Source organism: Pseudophryne corroboree, chromosome 11, assembly GCF_028390025.1.
Source record: "Pseudophryne corroboree isolate aPseCor3 chromosome 11, aPseCor3.hap2, whole genome shotgun sequence".
In the NCBI taxonomy this organism is placed as follows: Eukaryota; Metazoa; Chordata; class Amphibia; order Anura; family Myobatrachidae; genus Pseudophryne; species Pseudophryne corroboree.
In genome coordinates this window covers 208,424,085-208,441,498 of record NC_086454.1, presented here as the reverse complement: position 1 = coordinate 208,441,498, position 17,414 = coordinate 208,424,085, and the positions used below count along the sequence as shown (strand labels likewise).

The window sequence follows — 17,414 nt, the reverse complement described above, 5'->3', positions numbered from 1 at the left end:
TGCATGATTGATCATGTACCCCTGATGATTCGGGGGGGCAATAGATCACTTAAATTATTGCAGCGTGAATCAGAGTGGATATTTAGGTTGGATACACTTAGCCCTAAGGGGTTAAATGAACATTTGGGTCTGAATTGGTTTCTCTAATCCCAGGGTCCCTCTATTCTTGTAATTTAACTGGGAAGTATGGGTATTGTGCAGTATTTACTTTACCTCTTTGAGAATTTAATGTTTATTATGTCTCCAGAAAAAATTTATACGTTTGTCATAGTTGATATTTAAATAACAAGACATATGCTAATCGCTATAATATGAGGATAGCCAAGTGTGTATAGCTTTAACATTTTATTCTGTTAGTACACTGGGTGTTGATGTTCTGACTGGTGCGCCTATGATAGGTGTATGCCGGAATGACGTCATTGTTGATGAGACGCCGCGTGTGCCGTGCAGTACGGCTGAGGCCCTGGCCTATGTTCATGGCTAGTGGTTCAGCTTCACATGAGGATGGAAGCACTCATCCTCCCACTAGAAAAATTAAAAGAGTTAAGATGGCAAAAGCCCAGCAAAGAACAGTGCGTTCTTAAATCACAAATCCCCAAGGAGAGTCCAATTGTGTCGGTTGCGATGCCTGACCTTCCCAACACTGGACGGGAAGAGGTGGCTCCTTCCACCATTTGCACGCCCCCTGCAAGTCCTGGAAGGAGCACCCACAGTCCAGTTCCTGATAGTCAAATTGAAGATGTCACTGTTGAAGTACACCAGAATGAGGATATGGGTGTTGCTGGCGCTGAGGAGGAAATTGACAAGGAGGATTCTGATGGAGAGGTGGTTTGTTTAAGTCAGGCACCCGGGGAGACACCTGTTGTCTGTGGGATGAATAAGGCCATTGACATGCCTGGTCAAAATACAAAAAAAAAAAAATTACCTCTTCGGTGTGGAATTATTTCAACAGAAATACGGACAACTGGTGTCAAGCCGTGTGTTGCCTTTGTCAAGCTGTAATAAGTAGGGGTAAGGATGTTAACCACCTAGGAACATACTCCCTTATACGTCACCTGGAGCGCATTCATCAGAAGTCATTGACAAGTTCAAAAACTTTGGGTGACAGCGGAAGAAGTCCACTGACAACTAAATCCCTTCTTCCTCTTGTACCCAAGCTCCTGCAAACCACCCCACCAACTCCCTCAGTGTCAATTTCCTCTTTAGACAGGAACGCCAATAGTCCTGCAGGTCATGTCACTGGCAAGTCTGATGAGTCCTCTCCTAACTGGGATTCCTCCGATGGATCCTTGAGTGTAACGCCTACTGCTGCTGGTGCTTCTGTTGTTGCTGCTGGGAGTCGATCATCATCCCAGAGGGGAAGTCGGAAGACCACTTGTACTACTTCCAGAAAGCAATTTACTGTCCAACAGTCCTTTGCGAGGAAGATTAAATATCACAGCAGTCTTCCTGTTGCAAAGCGGATAACTCAGGCCTTGACAACTATGTTGGTGTTAGACGTGCGTCCAGTATCCGCCGTTAGTTCACAGGGACTAGAGAATTGCTTGAGGTAGTGTGTCCCCGGTACCAAATCCCATCTAGGTTCCATTTCTCTAGGCAGGCGATACCGAGAATGTACACAGACGTCAGAAAAACAGTCACCAGTGTCCTAAAAAATGCAGTTGTACCCACTGTCCACTTAACCACGGACATGTGGACAAGTGGAGCAGGGAAGACTAAGGACTATATGACTGTGACAGCCCACTGGATAGGTGTATTGCCTCCTGCAGCAACAACAGCAGCAGCAGCACCAGTAGCAGCATCTCGCAAACACTAACTCGTTCCTAGGCAGGCTACGCTTTGTATCACCGCTTTCCATAAGAGGCACACAGCTGACAACCTCTTACGGAAACTGAGGAACATCATTGCGATTGGCTTACCCCAATTGGACTCTCCCGGGGATTTGTGACATCAGACAACGCCACCAATATTGTGCATGCATTACATGTGGGCAAATTCCAGCACATCCCATGTTTGCACATACAATGAATTTAGTGGTGCAGAATTTTTTTTAAAAATGACAGGGGCATGCAAGAGATTCTGTCGGTGGCCCGAAGAAATGCAGGCCACTTTCGGTATTCGGCCACCACGTGCCGAAGACTGGAGCACCAGCAAACACTCCTGAACATGCCCGGCCATCAGCTGAAGCAAGAAGGGGTAACGAGGTGGAATTCAACCCTCTATATGTTTCAGAGGATGGAGGAGCAGCAAAAGGCCATTCAAGCCTATACATCTGCCTACAATAAAGGCAAAGGAGGGGAATGCACCAGACTCAAGCGCAGTGGAGAATGATTTCAACGTTGTGCAAGGTTCTGCAACCCTTTGAACTTGCCACACGTGAAGTCAGTTCAGACGCTGCCAGCCTGAGTCAGGTCATTCCCCTCATCAGGCTTTTGCAGAAGCAGCAGGAGAGATTGAAGGAGGAGCTAAAATGGAGCAATTCCGCTAGGCATGTGGGACTTGTGGATGGAGCCCTTCATTCGCTTAACCAGGATTCATGGGTGGTCAATCTGTTGAAGTCACAGCACTACATTATGGCCACCGTGCTCGATCCTAGGTTTAAAGCCTATGTTGCATCTCTCTTTCCGGCAGACACAAGTCTGCAGATGTTGAAAGACCTGCTGGTGAGACAGTTGTCAAGTCAAGCAGAACGTGACCCGCCAACAGCTCCTCCTTCATTTTCTACCGCCACTGGAGTTGCCAGGAAAAGGATAACATTTCCAAAACCTCCCGCTGGCGGTGATGCAGGGCAGTCAGGAACGATAGCTGAAATCTGGTCCGGACTAAAGGACCTGCCAACGATTACTGACATGTCATCTACTGTCACTGCATATGATTCTGTCACCATTGAAAGAATGGTGGAGGATTATATGAGTGACAGCATCCAAGTAGGCATGTCAGACAGTCCATACGTATACTGGCAGGAAAAAGAGACAATTTGGAGGCCCTTGCACAAACAGGCTTTATTTTACCTAAGTTGCTCCCCCTACAGTGTGTACTCCGAAAGAGTGTTTAGTGCAGCCGGTAACCTTGTCAGCGATCGGCGTAGGAGGTTACTTCCAGAAAATGTGGAGAAGATGATGTTCATCAAAATGAATTATAATCAAATCTTCCATGGAGACATTTACCAACAATTGCCTCCAGAAAGTACACAGGGATCTGTGATGGTGAATTCCAGTGGGGACGAATTAATACTCTGTGAGGAGGGGGATGTACACAGTGAAAGGGGTGAGGAATCGGACGATGAGGAGGAGGTGGACATCTTGCCTCTGTAGAGCCAGTTTGTGCAAGGAAAGATTGATTGCTTCTTTTTTGGTGGGGGCCCAAACCAACCAGTCATTTCAGCCACAGTCGTGTGGCAGACCCTGTCGCTGAAATGATGGGTTTGTTAAAGTGTGCATGTCCTGTTTATAGGTGGGTGGGAGGGCCCAAGGACAATTCCATCTTTCACCTCTCTTTTTTAATTTATCTTTGCATCATGTGATGTTTGGGGCCAATTTTTTTAAGTGCCATCCTGTGTGACACTGCAGTGCCACTCCTAGATGGGCCAGGTGTTTGTGCCGCCCACTTGGGTCGCTTAGCTTAGTCATCCAGCAAATTTTAGGACTAAAAATAATATTGTGAGGTGTGATGTGTTCAGAATAGACTGGGAATGAGTGGAAATTATGGTTATTGAGGTTAATAATACTATAGGATCAAAATTACCCCCAAATTCTATGATTTAAGATGTTTTTGAGGGGTTTTTGAAACAAAAAACATCCGAATCCAAAACACACCCGAATCCGACAAAAATTCTTAAGGGAGGTTTTGCCAAAACGCGTCCGAATCCAAAACACGGCCGCGGAACCGAATCCAAAACCAAAACACAAAACACAAAAATGTCCGGTGCACATCTCTAATATATACACACACATACACACACACACACACACACACACACACACACACACACACACACACACACACAATTAGCCATAATCCGGCACTTCCTTGTTAGCTATAATCCAAACCTGCCAGGGTACCCTCCTAGGGGCCAGCAAACAACATTCCTGGACTCTTTTCTTGGTGAAACAAACTTGTGTTTTACTTCAACGTTTTGGGGTACCTCCCCCCGTCATCAGGACACACATACATATGTGTATGAACATGAGGTTACAGTGCGCTCCCCCCCCTTCCCCTCTGTTCTCTGCCGCCAAGGCTGCCTGCAGGACCCAGTGGTGGAAATTACATCAGCGCACTCCCCCCTCCTCTGTTCCCTGCCGCTGGGTCTGCCCGATGTGCCCGGCAGCAGAGATTATATCTGTGCGCTCTCCCCCTCTGTCCCCCGCCACCAGGACTGCCCACAGAGCCCGGCGGAGGAGATTACAGCTAGTGCAGCTTTCCCCTCAGTCCTGCCCGCACCAGCCGTTTAGCACAGGGGCTACCTGGCTGCAGAGATCGCTGTGGACCCCCTACCCCTGCTGCACAAGCTGTCGTGTAAACAGCTTGTGCTGGGATTCGGAAGCTGTTCCCCATCTCAGGATGGCAATACATTTCCCTTTCAAAACTCTGGAAAAAATAATTTTCCAGAGCTTGATAAATATCACAATTTCTACATCTCTTGCGGAGTGCAGTAATGTGCCATTTAAGTGATAATTAATATGCCCCTGAGACATTACACAACTTCGTAACATTTTCTAATTAACACACCACTTTTACTCCCATCACACAACACATATAGAAATCACCATTGAATTCCAATGGAGTACATGTAACACATTGTTAAAGACTATCACTCAACACCAGCAGATATATGTTGAAAATATCACCTCACTTAAAATATCATTAAAAATAGCATTGGGAGGTTCCACACCTCCTTTTTCTGTTATGCTCTTTGTACTGTTTGGCAATCAGACAGTCATTGGAATGCTCTGTGCACTATACAGTGGTCATTGGAATGCTCTGTGCACTATATAGTGGTCATTGGAATGCTCTGTGCACTATACATTGGTCATTGGAATGCTCTGTGCACTATACAGTGGTCATTGGAATGCTCTGTGCACTATACAGTGGTCATTGGAATGCTCTGTGCACTATACAGTGGCCATTGGAATGCTCTGTGCACTATACAGTGGTCATTTGAATGCTCTGTGCACTATACAGTGGTCATTGGAATGCTCTGTGCACTATACAGTGGTCATTGGAATGCTCTGTGCACTATATAGTGGTCATTGGAATGCTCTGTGCACTATACAGTGGTCATTGGAATGCTCTGTGCACTATACAGTGGTCATTGGAATGCTCTGTGCACTATACAGTGGTCATTGGAATGCTCTGTGCACTATACAGTGGTCATTGGAATGTTCTGTGCACTATACAGTGGTCATTGGAATGCTCTGTGCACTATACAGTGGTCATTGGAATGCTCTGTGCACTATACAGTGGTCATTGGAATGCTCTGTGCACTATACAGTGGTCATTGGAATGCTCTGTGCACTATATAGTGGTCATTGGAATGCTCTGTGCACTATACAGTGGTCATTGGAATGCTCTGTGCACTATACAGTGGTCATTGGAATGCTCTGTGCACTATACAGTGGTCATTGGAATGCTCTGTGCACTATACAGTGGTCATTGGAATGCTCTGTGCACTATACAGTGGTCATTGGAATGCTCTGTGCACTATACAGTGGTCATTGGAATGCTCTGTGCACTATACAGTGGTCATTGGAATGCTCTGTGCACTGTACAGTGGTCATTGGAATGCTCTGTGCACTATATAGTGGTCATTGGAATGCTCTGTGCACTATACAGTGGTCATTGGAATGCTCTGTGCACTATACAGTGGTCATTGGAATGCTCTGTGCACTATACAGTGGTCATTGGAATGCTCTGTGCACTATACAGTGGTCATTGGAATGCTCTGTGCACTATACAGTGGTCATTGGAATGCTCTGTGCACTATATAGTGGTCATTGGAATGCTCTGTGCACTATATTGTGGTCATTGGAATGCTCTGTGCACTATACAGTGGTCATTGGAATGCTTTTGTACTGTATGGTGATCAATGGGATACTCAATGTACTATATGATTATTACAGTGGTCTGGGATTGGTGGGGCATTGCTGTGGGCTTGAAGTCATGGAGTGATGGGGATATTGCAATAGGCTTAGAACAGCTGGAGGGGTGTTACTGTATATGACTAGCAGATGTGGAAAAGTGGGGACATTACAGTAGGCTGGGGGAATGGAGCAGCAGGGTTAATACAGTAGGCTGGGATTGGTGTGGATGGTATGGTGGTCTATAATTCGTGGATAATACAGTTGGCTAAGAATGGATGGAGGGGTGGGTATATCAAGTGTCAGAGTTGAGAAAACCACAAAGAAAGGATTACAATGTAACTTCTATTACATAAATAAGTAGAGAGGGTATGGAACCTCATGGAACCAAACAGGGGTCGATGTTGGTTTAAATTGTACTGTTATGAATGTTATTTATTTCATGTCAGGGCTTTTGCAGATAAGGAGGCATATTTATCAAGCATGCTGTCAATTTAACAGTGGTGCAGTTTTGGGGGAGGGAGTCCTACAGCGTTCACTCATTGCTAGGCTTTCAATATTCATAGACCTATGCCTTTTTCTAGTATTCATACAAGCAGCAGCTGGTAGTGAAATATCCAAGAACATGTAGGAGTCCTCACTGCCAGCATAGATGGGACAGATGGGCAGGGGTCAGAGAGAAGTCTCACTTTTGTTAAAATGATGCCCATGCCCCTTGTAAGGTGCCAGAAGTAAAGAAGAATCACTCAAGTGAGGTAACCGTGGCAGTTATTCTTCTTTCCTTCTACCCCTCTGGAGGCTACCCAAACCTCTTCATCTTTGTGCCACTGCCCTGTAGTGGCCCTCTACTGTTACATTCTCTCTGTGGGCTCTTTTTGCTCTAGTCCAACACTGAAGGGACACCAACCATTTAGTTATATAGGTAAAAGCTGTACTGGACACTTTTATTAGTCACTTTTATTGGTTGTATATGCTCATCAATGTCACATGGTTCCAGATACATTTGTACATACCAAGATTAAGTCTTGAAACTGTGATTTTAGTTTCATTTGAAGTGGCTTTATTAGCTTGACTTGTCTAGGTTCCAGGAAATCCACGATACAAGCTACAAATAAAATAAGAGTTGTTTAGTGAATAGTATTCAATTGTTTATTAAAATAGATTTACACAAAAAATATCTTATACAAAAGTGTATGTTAAAATCACTTTAATACCTGTGACTGAACCTTTTCTCATAAAAGTCTGCAGTTTGTTTACAGATATGTCCTTATACATCTAGCATCAATATACCACGTATCACAAAATGCCTGGCGTGACTGAGACACCAAGTCCCGTGAAACCCTACTAACTTCGGGCATCTCTGTTGCTGAAAAAATGTCTTAGTCACAATGCTATGCAACTAAGTAGTGAGTGGCTGCTGCAGCAGCAGCCTCTCTACCCAACAGGGCACATGTGGCTGTGTGATGACCGGGAAGAGAGGCAGCTGCAGAGGCATTCAGTCCTCTCTCCCCGTGTGATGTGGGGGAGGTAGCAATTGTAGCAGCGATTTTATATACTTTTACTGTTCTTAAATGAGGGGTTGTGGCCACACCTCCCTCACTGGCCATGCTCCCTATCATTACTGGGGCCCAACAGAGCTGTCGGCGCCCCTTGATAGAATGTACATTTGGGCTATTAAAATCTAGTTTCCATTATCTTAATAGATCGGGAGGGACTAAGGTGTATAGTATTGATAACTTTATGTGTGGCTGTTTCATGTTGCATATTCTTTGCCTAAATCAACCACCTCTGCCAGATTATGCAATACGCAGAGAGCAGGCAGGGCTACTGGTTTCATCTGGTGAGCACAGACAGTGGGAGGCAGGTTAAATCATTGGTGATTGCAAACTACTTCACAGTATTTCATACTACATTGTTATCTAAAAATAAACTAAGGGGTCTATTTACTAAGCCTTGAATGGAGATAAAGTACCAGCCAATCAGTTCCTAATTGTCAGTTTTCAAACCCAGCCTGTGACATGGCAGTTAGACACTAGGGCAGATGTATTAAGCCTGGAGAAGGGATAAAGTTTCCTAAAAAACATCAATTTACTCAGCATCCGGTGCAAAGTATATAGGGGGTCATTCTGAGTTGATCGCATGCTGCAACTTTTTGCAGCCCGTGCGATTAGATAGACGCTGCCTATGGGGGAGGGTGCTTTTGCATAGCAAGGGTGCAATCGCTTGTGCAGCCGAGCTATGCAAAAACATTTTGTGCAGTTTCTGAGTAGCTTCCGACTTACCCACTGCGATCACTTCAGCCTGTCAGGTCCCGGAATTGACGTCAGACACCTGCCCTGCAAACGCCTCGACACGCCTGCGTCCGCCTCACCACTCCACGAAAACGGTTAGTTGACACCCAGATATGTCTTCTGCCTGTCAATCTTCTAGCGTTCGCCACTGTGAACACTTCTGTTGTTGCTCTGGTCGCTGCCTGGTGACCGCCGTTGCCGGGCAACGACGTGCATGTGCATTGGGGCCTGCGCGCATTCGTAGTTCAGACCCGTTCTCAGGGCTGCAAAAAAAGCAGCATGCGAACGGGTCAGAATGACCCCCTGAGTTCCACATGAAATGTGTGCCCAGTACTGAAAAAGAACATTACCCATGTCACTTAGAGTTAAAGTATGTGAATGCATACCTCCCAACTTTGATTAAGAATAAGCAGGACTCCTGCATAACAAAGCCGCACCCACCGGAAAGGGTGTGTGGCTTTAGCTAATGTCCAAGCTTATAAAGCTGCAAAGTCTCACTATGACAATATCCTTAAACAGCTGGGTGATAAATATATATACAAAGGGGGTGATTCAGATCTGATCGTAGATGTGCTAAATTTAGCACATCTACGATCACTTTCTCAGACATGCAGTGGGGACGCCCAGTACAGAGCTAGTCCGCCCCGCATGTCTGGCACTACCCCCCCACCCCCCATCCTCCCGCAAGGGTGCAAAAGCATCACACAGAGGCGATGCTTTTGCACCCGCTGAGTAGCTCCCAGCCAGCGCTGCTCCGGAGCGCTGGTAGGTCGCTACTCACTGCGTCCTGGGTCGCAGCGCGTGACATCAGGCAGCTGCTGCAGCCCGCCCCCGCCTGTCAATCAGGCAGAGGAAATTGCAGCCCTGAGATGCTTTTAGCACTCCACATAGGGCTTCAGACTGCGATTGCTGCAGCGATCCACCGAAGGACTTTATATGTTCCACAATTTCAGTAATAAATCAGGACGTCTTCTTTTGAATTTGATCCACGGAGCCCAGCAGTCAGGTGAGGTACATACACTGAAAACAGCACAAGGAACCCTGACGTCAAAGGAAGATATAATCTCAAATACCCTAGGAAATTGACGTTCTTAATAGAGACAAATTCTGGACAAACCTATCACTACCTCAAATTTCCTCAGCTCATTGCGAATCTCTCCTGGCCCCTATATCTGCGGAAGAAGTTCAGAGAGCTATTAAAGGGGCAAAACCCCTAAAAGTACCTGGTCCAGATGTCCTTACGTCAGAATTCTGTAAAATCCTTCTCCCCCAACTTCAATCTTCAATTACTAATTTTTATAATTCCATAATTAAGACTAATTCTTCACCTTTGTGCTTTAATTCAGCCTTTATTAAAATGCTTCCTAAACCTGGTCATGATATCAAATTGCCATCCTTATATAGGCTGATTTCCTTACTCAACTGCAGACAATACAGACTAAAAAATTTTAGTGGAACGATTAAAACTCATTATTCCTAATGTAAAACACACTGATCAATCTGGCTTTATATGGGGAAGGCATTCTGTCACAAATACTGTATTTGTAAAGTTTTAACTGTGGTTGTTTATGCTGGGAGCTCTCCTAGAGGTGACGCCAATATCCTACTGTCACTAGATGCTGAAAAAGCCTTTGACATGGTCACCAGGGATCACCTCTATGACACTCTTAAGAAGTTTGGATTCCCTCCAATTTAAATTGACTTAATCTGCGTGTTATATACCTAGCCATCCTCATAAATCCTCGCAAATGGCTTTTCGTGCTATTTGTGCTGGCATTATAGCCATTGGCTGTAGCTCTACATATTTTGTTGTGTATACTGGTATTAAGCTGGGCTCCTTAGAATTAAAAAAATCACCTTTTGCCAACGACATGATGCTATTCATCTCCAACCCAGCTCTGTCTGTCCCTGTTATAATGGAGATTATCACATTATTTAGTTTGTTTGCAGAATACCGTATTAATATCCAGAAATCTGAAATTCTCTTGTTGTCGTAGTCTTGCAATGCCTTTCTTTCATTGCCTGCGGTATCACAATTTCGTATCTCCCACAATTCTTTCAAATACTTAGGAATACATTTCCCCGCTAATATTCAACACCTATATGACCTAAATTTTTCTCCAATTATCCAATCTATCTTAACCCAACTACAAAATTGGATGCACCTACCTTTTCAACTTTTAGGCAGGATTGCGTTGATTAAAAATGTGGTATTTCTTACGCTCTCCTACTGTATACAAATGCTCCCAATTTCCATGTCCAAAGCGGATATTGCAATGACTCTTTGAAAAAGCTCCAGGAACGAGCGAAACGCATTAGCGAAGGGACACTTGGTGACAGTGCTACTGCCATTGTGGACAATACTGCACAAATATTGTGTAATGCCGGACGCCAGCCTAATACATCAACAGCAATTGGGAACTGCAGCGGCAACTACATCTTGGAGGACGGAGACGTCCGGAGCCTCCTAGCCGCACCTGGCCATTTTAATACACCACACGTTCAGTTGGACCCAGCGTACAAACTGAGACAGAGGGTGAACATGTTTTATTTACAAACGGCTGGTCCGGGCACTCTGGAATCAATTGCAATTTGCACACTGGTCTTTTGAGACTAACACAATATTGACCAAGTGGTGATCATTATGTTCATTATCCGATCTCTCTGCACTTGTTAAGGGAATGCATTGAAGATTTTCCAGTTATACCATTTTAGAGATCAAGGATATCCATTTTTATACACCATGGTCACTGCAGTGAGGTGTTATTTGACATTTTTATGTAGATTAGAAAACGATCTGATTTACCTCCATTAACAATTATCTAAAAGGCCGGCTTTAGAAACAGGAGATTATAATGCTTTGTCTATAATATATAGCATGAAGTTTTGTGTGTATATATGCATTTTTTATTGAGGAATTTTTATATGGTGATTACATTTATACTATATATTGATTAATATGATCGTTCTATTAAAGAAAATATTGTGTGTACATGTGACTTCACTTTATTTTAAAGCCTGATAAAATCAAAATAGCGCAGAGTGTTCTCTAGGATATTGCAATATGTACTAAAGCATTTATAACATTTATGTAACAATTTAAAAAAATTGAGATTTTCCATTTCTATTTGGTCAAACCAAAAGCCCTCGGTGGCATGGCCCTACCTGTTATTTAAGCATTTTCATATGTGGCATTCTTTCGTTATATCCCGGACTGGTTACTAAATCATAACCATTTTACAAATACTTCTCTCGAGGAGGCCTTATTCTCACCCTATGCCAGCAGCCTTATTACATCTTCGCAGAAAATGTATCCCTCCTCAGATAAGAAATCATCCTTTCTATAAAAATATTTACTCAGCTTGGATAACAATTAATAGGAGATTAGGTAGAGACTACACTACCTCATCATATATACCTATCTGGGGAAACCCGGAATTCCAACCATCACTACATATAATTGTCAATTTTCAGACTGGGCTTGTAAAGGGATCAGAGCTATTTGCGATGTGTTCGATTCTGGAGGCCAAATACTCTCCTTCTAACAATTACAAGAAAAATGCTACCTTTCCAAATGTCAATTTTATATGTATTTACAGTTGCGACACTACGCTTCCTCTAAACCACCCTTCTCATTTGCTCTGAATTCCATTGCTGCAAATAAGCTTAACTCTCTGCTTGGATCCGGCTTTGATACTCAGACTTACTAGCATGTTACCTGACTAAATTATTGAATCCTACCTATTTAAATTGGGCCAGAGATATCCCTGTGCTTACCGATGTTCAAATTATTATTGCTCCAATTATCAAAATATTGAAAAATATAGACTCCTCTATATTACCAGAGGTACATTATAAATTTATTAACAGGGCTTATGTGTCACAAATTCAAAGAAGTCATATATTTTCAGAGGAAACTTGTAATATAATGCCTCGCGCGCTGATTTTGTTCATAACATGTGGACTTGCCCTAACCTCCGTTGATTCTGGAATAAGATTTTACCAATTTATTAACCAGGTTTTCAATCTCCATCTATCATTCCACCCCATTCCACTGTTGTTTGACAACTTTACCAGCTGGAAAACTGACTAACATAGTGAACCTTCTTCCTCTCCTGACTATTCTCTGCAAATGGTTAGATAAATCTGCACCCTTAGTTAGTGATGTTAAACCTATTCTCCTCAACCTACTTTATTATGATCGTAGAGCTACCTTTTCTGATCTCGAGAAGGGGGTTCAACACTTTTACAAGAAATGGGATCAATATATTGCAACCCTGCCTATACAACTCAGACGCATCTTGAGCAGGTGTTTGAATCCACTACTTGGTTTCTGTTACGTTAAATTACCTAGGTGGAGTTGGTTCCATACCTCTAAATTGACAGCTGTTTTCTTATGTCTGTAGGCCATTACACATTTAAGATGTGATAATATATGTTTTTACCTTTTTACTCCCGCACGATTCACACACCCATTGTCACGATCCGGGTATCTGGACGCCATTTCTTACCCATCAGATGCCTCCTAAGGCTGGCTCAGCGCTCCAGGACCGGATCCCATCTGTTATCCTGATGTGTACATTCCTGTATCCTCTCCTGTCACTCTGGGACGCTGTCACAGTAAACGCCATATTACACCTGGCATGGCGTCTCCCGCGGCCTCCGCCGCCGTCCCTGAACTTCTGCATGCAGAGTGTCTGAGTGGCGATTACGTCAGCCGCGGCCTCCGCTGTGTCCGCGTGGTTGGATGTGCATCTGTCAGCCTGGCGCCTCCTGTCTCCGGTGGCCGGCGCCGCCATTACTGTTTTCATTACCACATGGATTACAAACCAAACTTCCCTCCAAGTGTCTGCATGGGCGCAGCCATCTTGGATTCTGTCAGCTGATCATTTCCACCAATCTGTTCTCAGTATTGATAATCTGCATAATTGCCTAGCCAATCCCTTCCTTGCTGCAGGTATAAATACACTGTGCCTGAGCAAGGAAGGCGTCAGTGCTTTGGTTGTCAAACCTAGTTCCTGTTTGTCTCTCTCCTGTGATTGTCTTCCAGGTTCCAGCTCCTGTCTCAAGACTTCCACCATAGAGACCCGCACCAGCATTCCACCTGCGGTGTAGCCTGACTCTCCAATCCATTGTGGATTCATCTGTTTCCAGCTACAACATTACCTGCTTCCAGCTCAGCCTCCAGCAGAGTACAGCTTCCCTTAAAGGGCCGGTGTCCTTTCTACACTTTACCACTCTCCACCGGTATTATTATTTCTCCGCTCTCAAGTTCTACATTTCAGTTCATATTTCATCGCTCCCAAGTTCATTTATTATTTAACTGGTTCCAGCCAGTATCCACTCCGTGCTAACAACAGTCTGGTTCCAGCCAGTATCCACAGCAGCTGTTTTATCTTCAGCAACCCAGCTTTTCCTGGAACACCAGCTGGCACAATCCTGGGTTATCTCCATTGCTACAGTCGGGCCTGGTAAGGACTTTCCATCTAGAAGATCATAAGAACTATCTCACACTACCAGTGCCCTGTGGCTCCTGCCATCCTGTAGTACCCAGGAACTGTATTTATTCTTTGCTGACTTTTACGTTTTCTTTTACTGCTGCTGTGTTGCGGAGTTGTCATAATAAACATCATTGACTTTTATCCAAGTTGTCGTGGTCACGCCTTCGGGCAGTTATTATTCATGTTACTTACATGTCCAGGGGTCTGATACAACCTCCCAGGTTCCGGTACATCTCAGCCCCTACAACTGAGGCTGCCTCCCGTCAGCTCAGGCCCTCAGTTGTGACAGTAAGCACTGACCAAATGAATCCAGCCGGAGACCAGGATCAAGCGGCCAGGCCGATGCAAGAACTGGCAGCCCGACTAGAACATCAGGAGGCTGCACAGGGCCACATCATCCGCTGTCTCCAGGATCTCTCTACTCGGCTGGATGGGATTCAGACAACTCTCCGTGGATCAGGCGCGTCTGGTGCGTCAACCACAGTGACTCCAGCTATAACCCCACCCGCCTTACCCATTTCTGCTCCACGTCTTCATCTTCCAACGCCAGCAAAATTTGACGGATCTCCAAGATTCTGCAGGGGATTTCTCAACCAGTGTGAGATTCAGTTTGAGCTACAACCTGGCAATTTTCCCAGTGACCGTACAAAAATTGCCTACATTATTTCTCTTCTCAGTGGCTCAGCCCTTGATTGGGCATCACCGTTATGGGAGAGGTCCGACACCCTGCTATCTTCCTACACTGCCTTCGTGTCAACATTCAGGCGCATCTTCGACGAGCCAGGCCGGGTAACCTCAGCTTCATCCGAGATTCTCCGTTTACGCCAGGGGTCACGTACTGTAGGACAATATCTGATACAGTTCCAGATCCTGGCATCCGAACTGGCATGGAACGACGAGGCCCTGTATGCTGCATTCTGGCATGGCTTATCTGAGCGTATTAAAGATGAGTTAGCTACCAGAGACTTACCTTCTAAGTTAGATGAGCTAATCTCACTCTGCACGAAAGTTGATTTACGTTTCAGAGAGAGAGCAACTGAGCGTGGAAGATCATCTGCTCCAAAATCTTCTGCTCCTCCTCCTCGTCAACTGTCACCATCTAAAGATGAGCCCATGCAACTTGGCCGTTCCCGTTTAACTCCTGCTGAGCGCCGAAGACGTCTCTCCGAGTTTCTCTGTCTCTATTGTGCAGCTCCGTCTCACACCATTAATGCCTGTCCCAAACGTCCGGGAAACTCCAAATCCTAGCTCGCCAAGGAGAGGGCCGGCTAGGAGTAATGATCTCCTCTCCATCTCCTCAAGATTGTAATCTCCCAGTCTCGCTTCAAGTTGCTCAACGTTATCGGAACGTCATTGCCCTCCTTGATTCCGGAGCAGCTGGGAACTTTATTACCGAAGCCTATGTTAAACGGTGGTCCCTACCCACCGAGAGACTTCCTTCGTCCATTTCTTTAACTGCCGTGGATGGCAGCAAAATTTTTGATGCAGTTATTTCTTTAAGGACTCTACCAGTTCGTCTGAGAGTGGGAGTTCTTCATTCCGAACTTATTTCTTTTTTAGTGATTCCAAGAGCCACACATCCTGTTGTCCTGGGCCTTCCATGGCTCCGTCTTCACAATCCTACAATTGATTGGACAACTACGCAAATCCTGGCATGGGGTTCCTCCTGTGCTGAGACATGTTTGTTTAAAGTATTGCCTGTCTGTTCTTCCTCCCCCAGGTCGTCTGATGTTCCACCTCCTCCATATCAAGATTTCACGGATGTGTTCAGTAAAGCTTCTGCTGATATCCTTCCTCCTCATAGAGAATGGGACTGTCCGATTGATCTCGTTCCAGGGAAGGTTCCACCTCGAGGCCGAACTTATCCGTTGTCTCTGCCTGAGACGCATTCTATGGAGGAATATATTAAAGAGAACCTAGCAAAGGGGTTAATTCGACCTTCTTCTTCTCCAGCCGGCGCAGGCTTCTTTTTTGTAAAAAAGAAAGATGGTGGTCTGCGGCCGTGCATCGACTACAGAGGTTTGAACGACATTACCATCAAGAACCGTTATCCTTTACCCCTGATTACTGAGCTCTTTGACAGAGTTAGCGGAGCTACCATCTTTACAAAGCTGGACTTGCGAGGTGCATACAATCTCATCCGGATCCGTGAGGGTGACGAGTGGAAGACCGCCTTTAACACCCGTGACGGACATTATGAGTACCTCGTCATGCCCTTTGGATTGAGCAATGCTCCAGCTGTCTTCCAGCATTTTGTCAATGAGATCTTCAGAGACATTCTATACCGTCATGTCGTGGTCTATCTAGACGATATCCTCATTTTTGCCAACGATTTAGAGGAACATTGTTTTTGGGTTAAAGAGGTTCTGTCCCGTCTCCGTGTCAATCATCTCTATTGCAAATTAGAAAAATGCGTCTTTGAAGTCAAGTCCATTCCGTTTCTAGGGTACATTGTGTCCGGTTCCGGACTAGAGATGGATCCTGAGAAACTACAAGCAATCCAAAATTGGCCGGTACCCTTAACCCTCAAAGGGGTCCAGAGGTTCTTAGGGTTCGCCAACTATTACCGAAAGTTTATACGAGACTTTTCCACCATTGTGGCGCCTATTACTGCTTTCACTAAGAAGGGTGCTAACCCGTCCAAGTGGTCTGAAGAAGCCATGCAAGCATTTCATCTTTTAAAACAAAGGTTCATCTCTGCGCCTGTTCTGAAACAGCCTGACATCGACTCTCCTTTCATCTTAGAGGTGGATGCCTCCTCCGTTGGAGTAGGAGCGGTGTTATCTCAGAGGGCTAAAGATGGCCATTTACACCCTTGCAGTTTCTTCTCCCGGAAGTTCTCCCCAGCTGAGCGCAACTATGCCATTGGCGACCAGGAGTTGCTAGCCATCAAGCTCGCTCTAGAAGAGTGGAGGTATCTGTTGGAGGGAGCTTCTCATTCAATCACCATACTTACAGACCACAAGAACCTTTTATACCTGAAGGGCGCACAATGTCTCAACCCTCGTCAGGCCAGATGGGCACTTTTTTTTTCCAGGTTCGACTTTAAACTCCAGTTCTGTCCGGGCTCTCAGAATCGCAAGGCCGATGCCCTTTCCCGCTCATGGGAGCAAGAAAATGAGTCAGAGTCTTCAGACAAGCATCCTATTATAAATCCGTTGGCATTCTCCACGGTAGGGATGGACTCTACGCCCCCATCAGGGAAAAGTTTTGTGAAGCCGATGCTAAGGAAGAAGCTCATGCATTGGGCCCATGCTTCCCGTTTTGCCGGACATACAGGTATCCAAAAAACCCTGGAGTTTATCTCTAGGTCCTATTGGTGGCCAACTCTGAAAAAGGACGTCTTGGAGTTTATTGCATCTTGCCCAAAGTGTGCCCAACATAAAGTATCCCGCCAGTCGCCTGCGGGGCAACTGGTTCCACTATCCGTTCCCCGTCGACCATGGACCCACTTGTCGATGGATTTCATTACAGACTTACCCATGTGCAACAAGTTCAATACCATCTGGGTGGTAGTTGACCGGTTCACCAAGATGGCACACTTC

General features: G+C 45.2%; 1 protein-coding gene across 1 annotated transcript in view; it reads right to left on the bottom strand.

The window, feature by feature from the left end:
- The window catches only part of LOC134968714 (capping protein, Arp2/3 and myosin-I linker protein 2-like), a 322,764-nt gene that overhangs the window by 110,667 nt on the left and 194,683 nt on the right, over positions 1 to 17,414 (bottom strand). Inside the window, exon 2 of the mRNA XM_063944218.1 lies at positions 7,091 to 7,182. Coding sequence (XP_063800288.1) covers positions 7,091 to 7,182 — 92 coding nt within the window. The remainder of the gene's footprint in view (positions 1 to 7,090; positions 7,183 to 17,414) is intronic.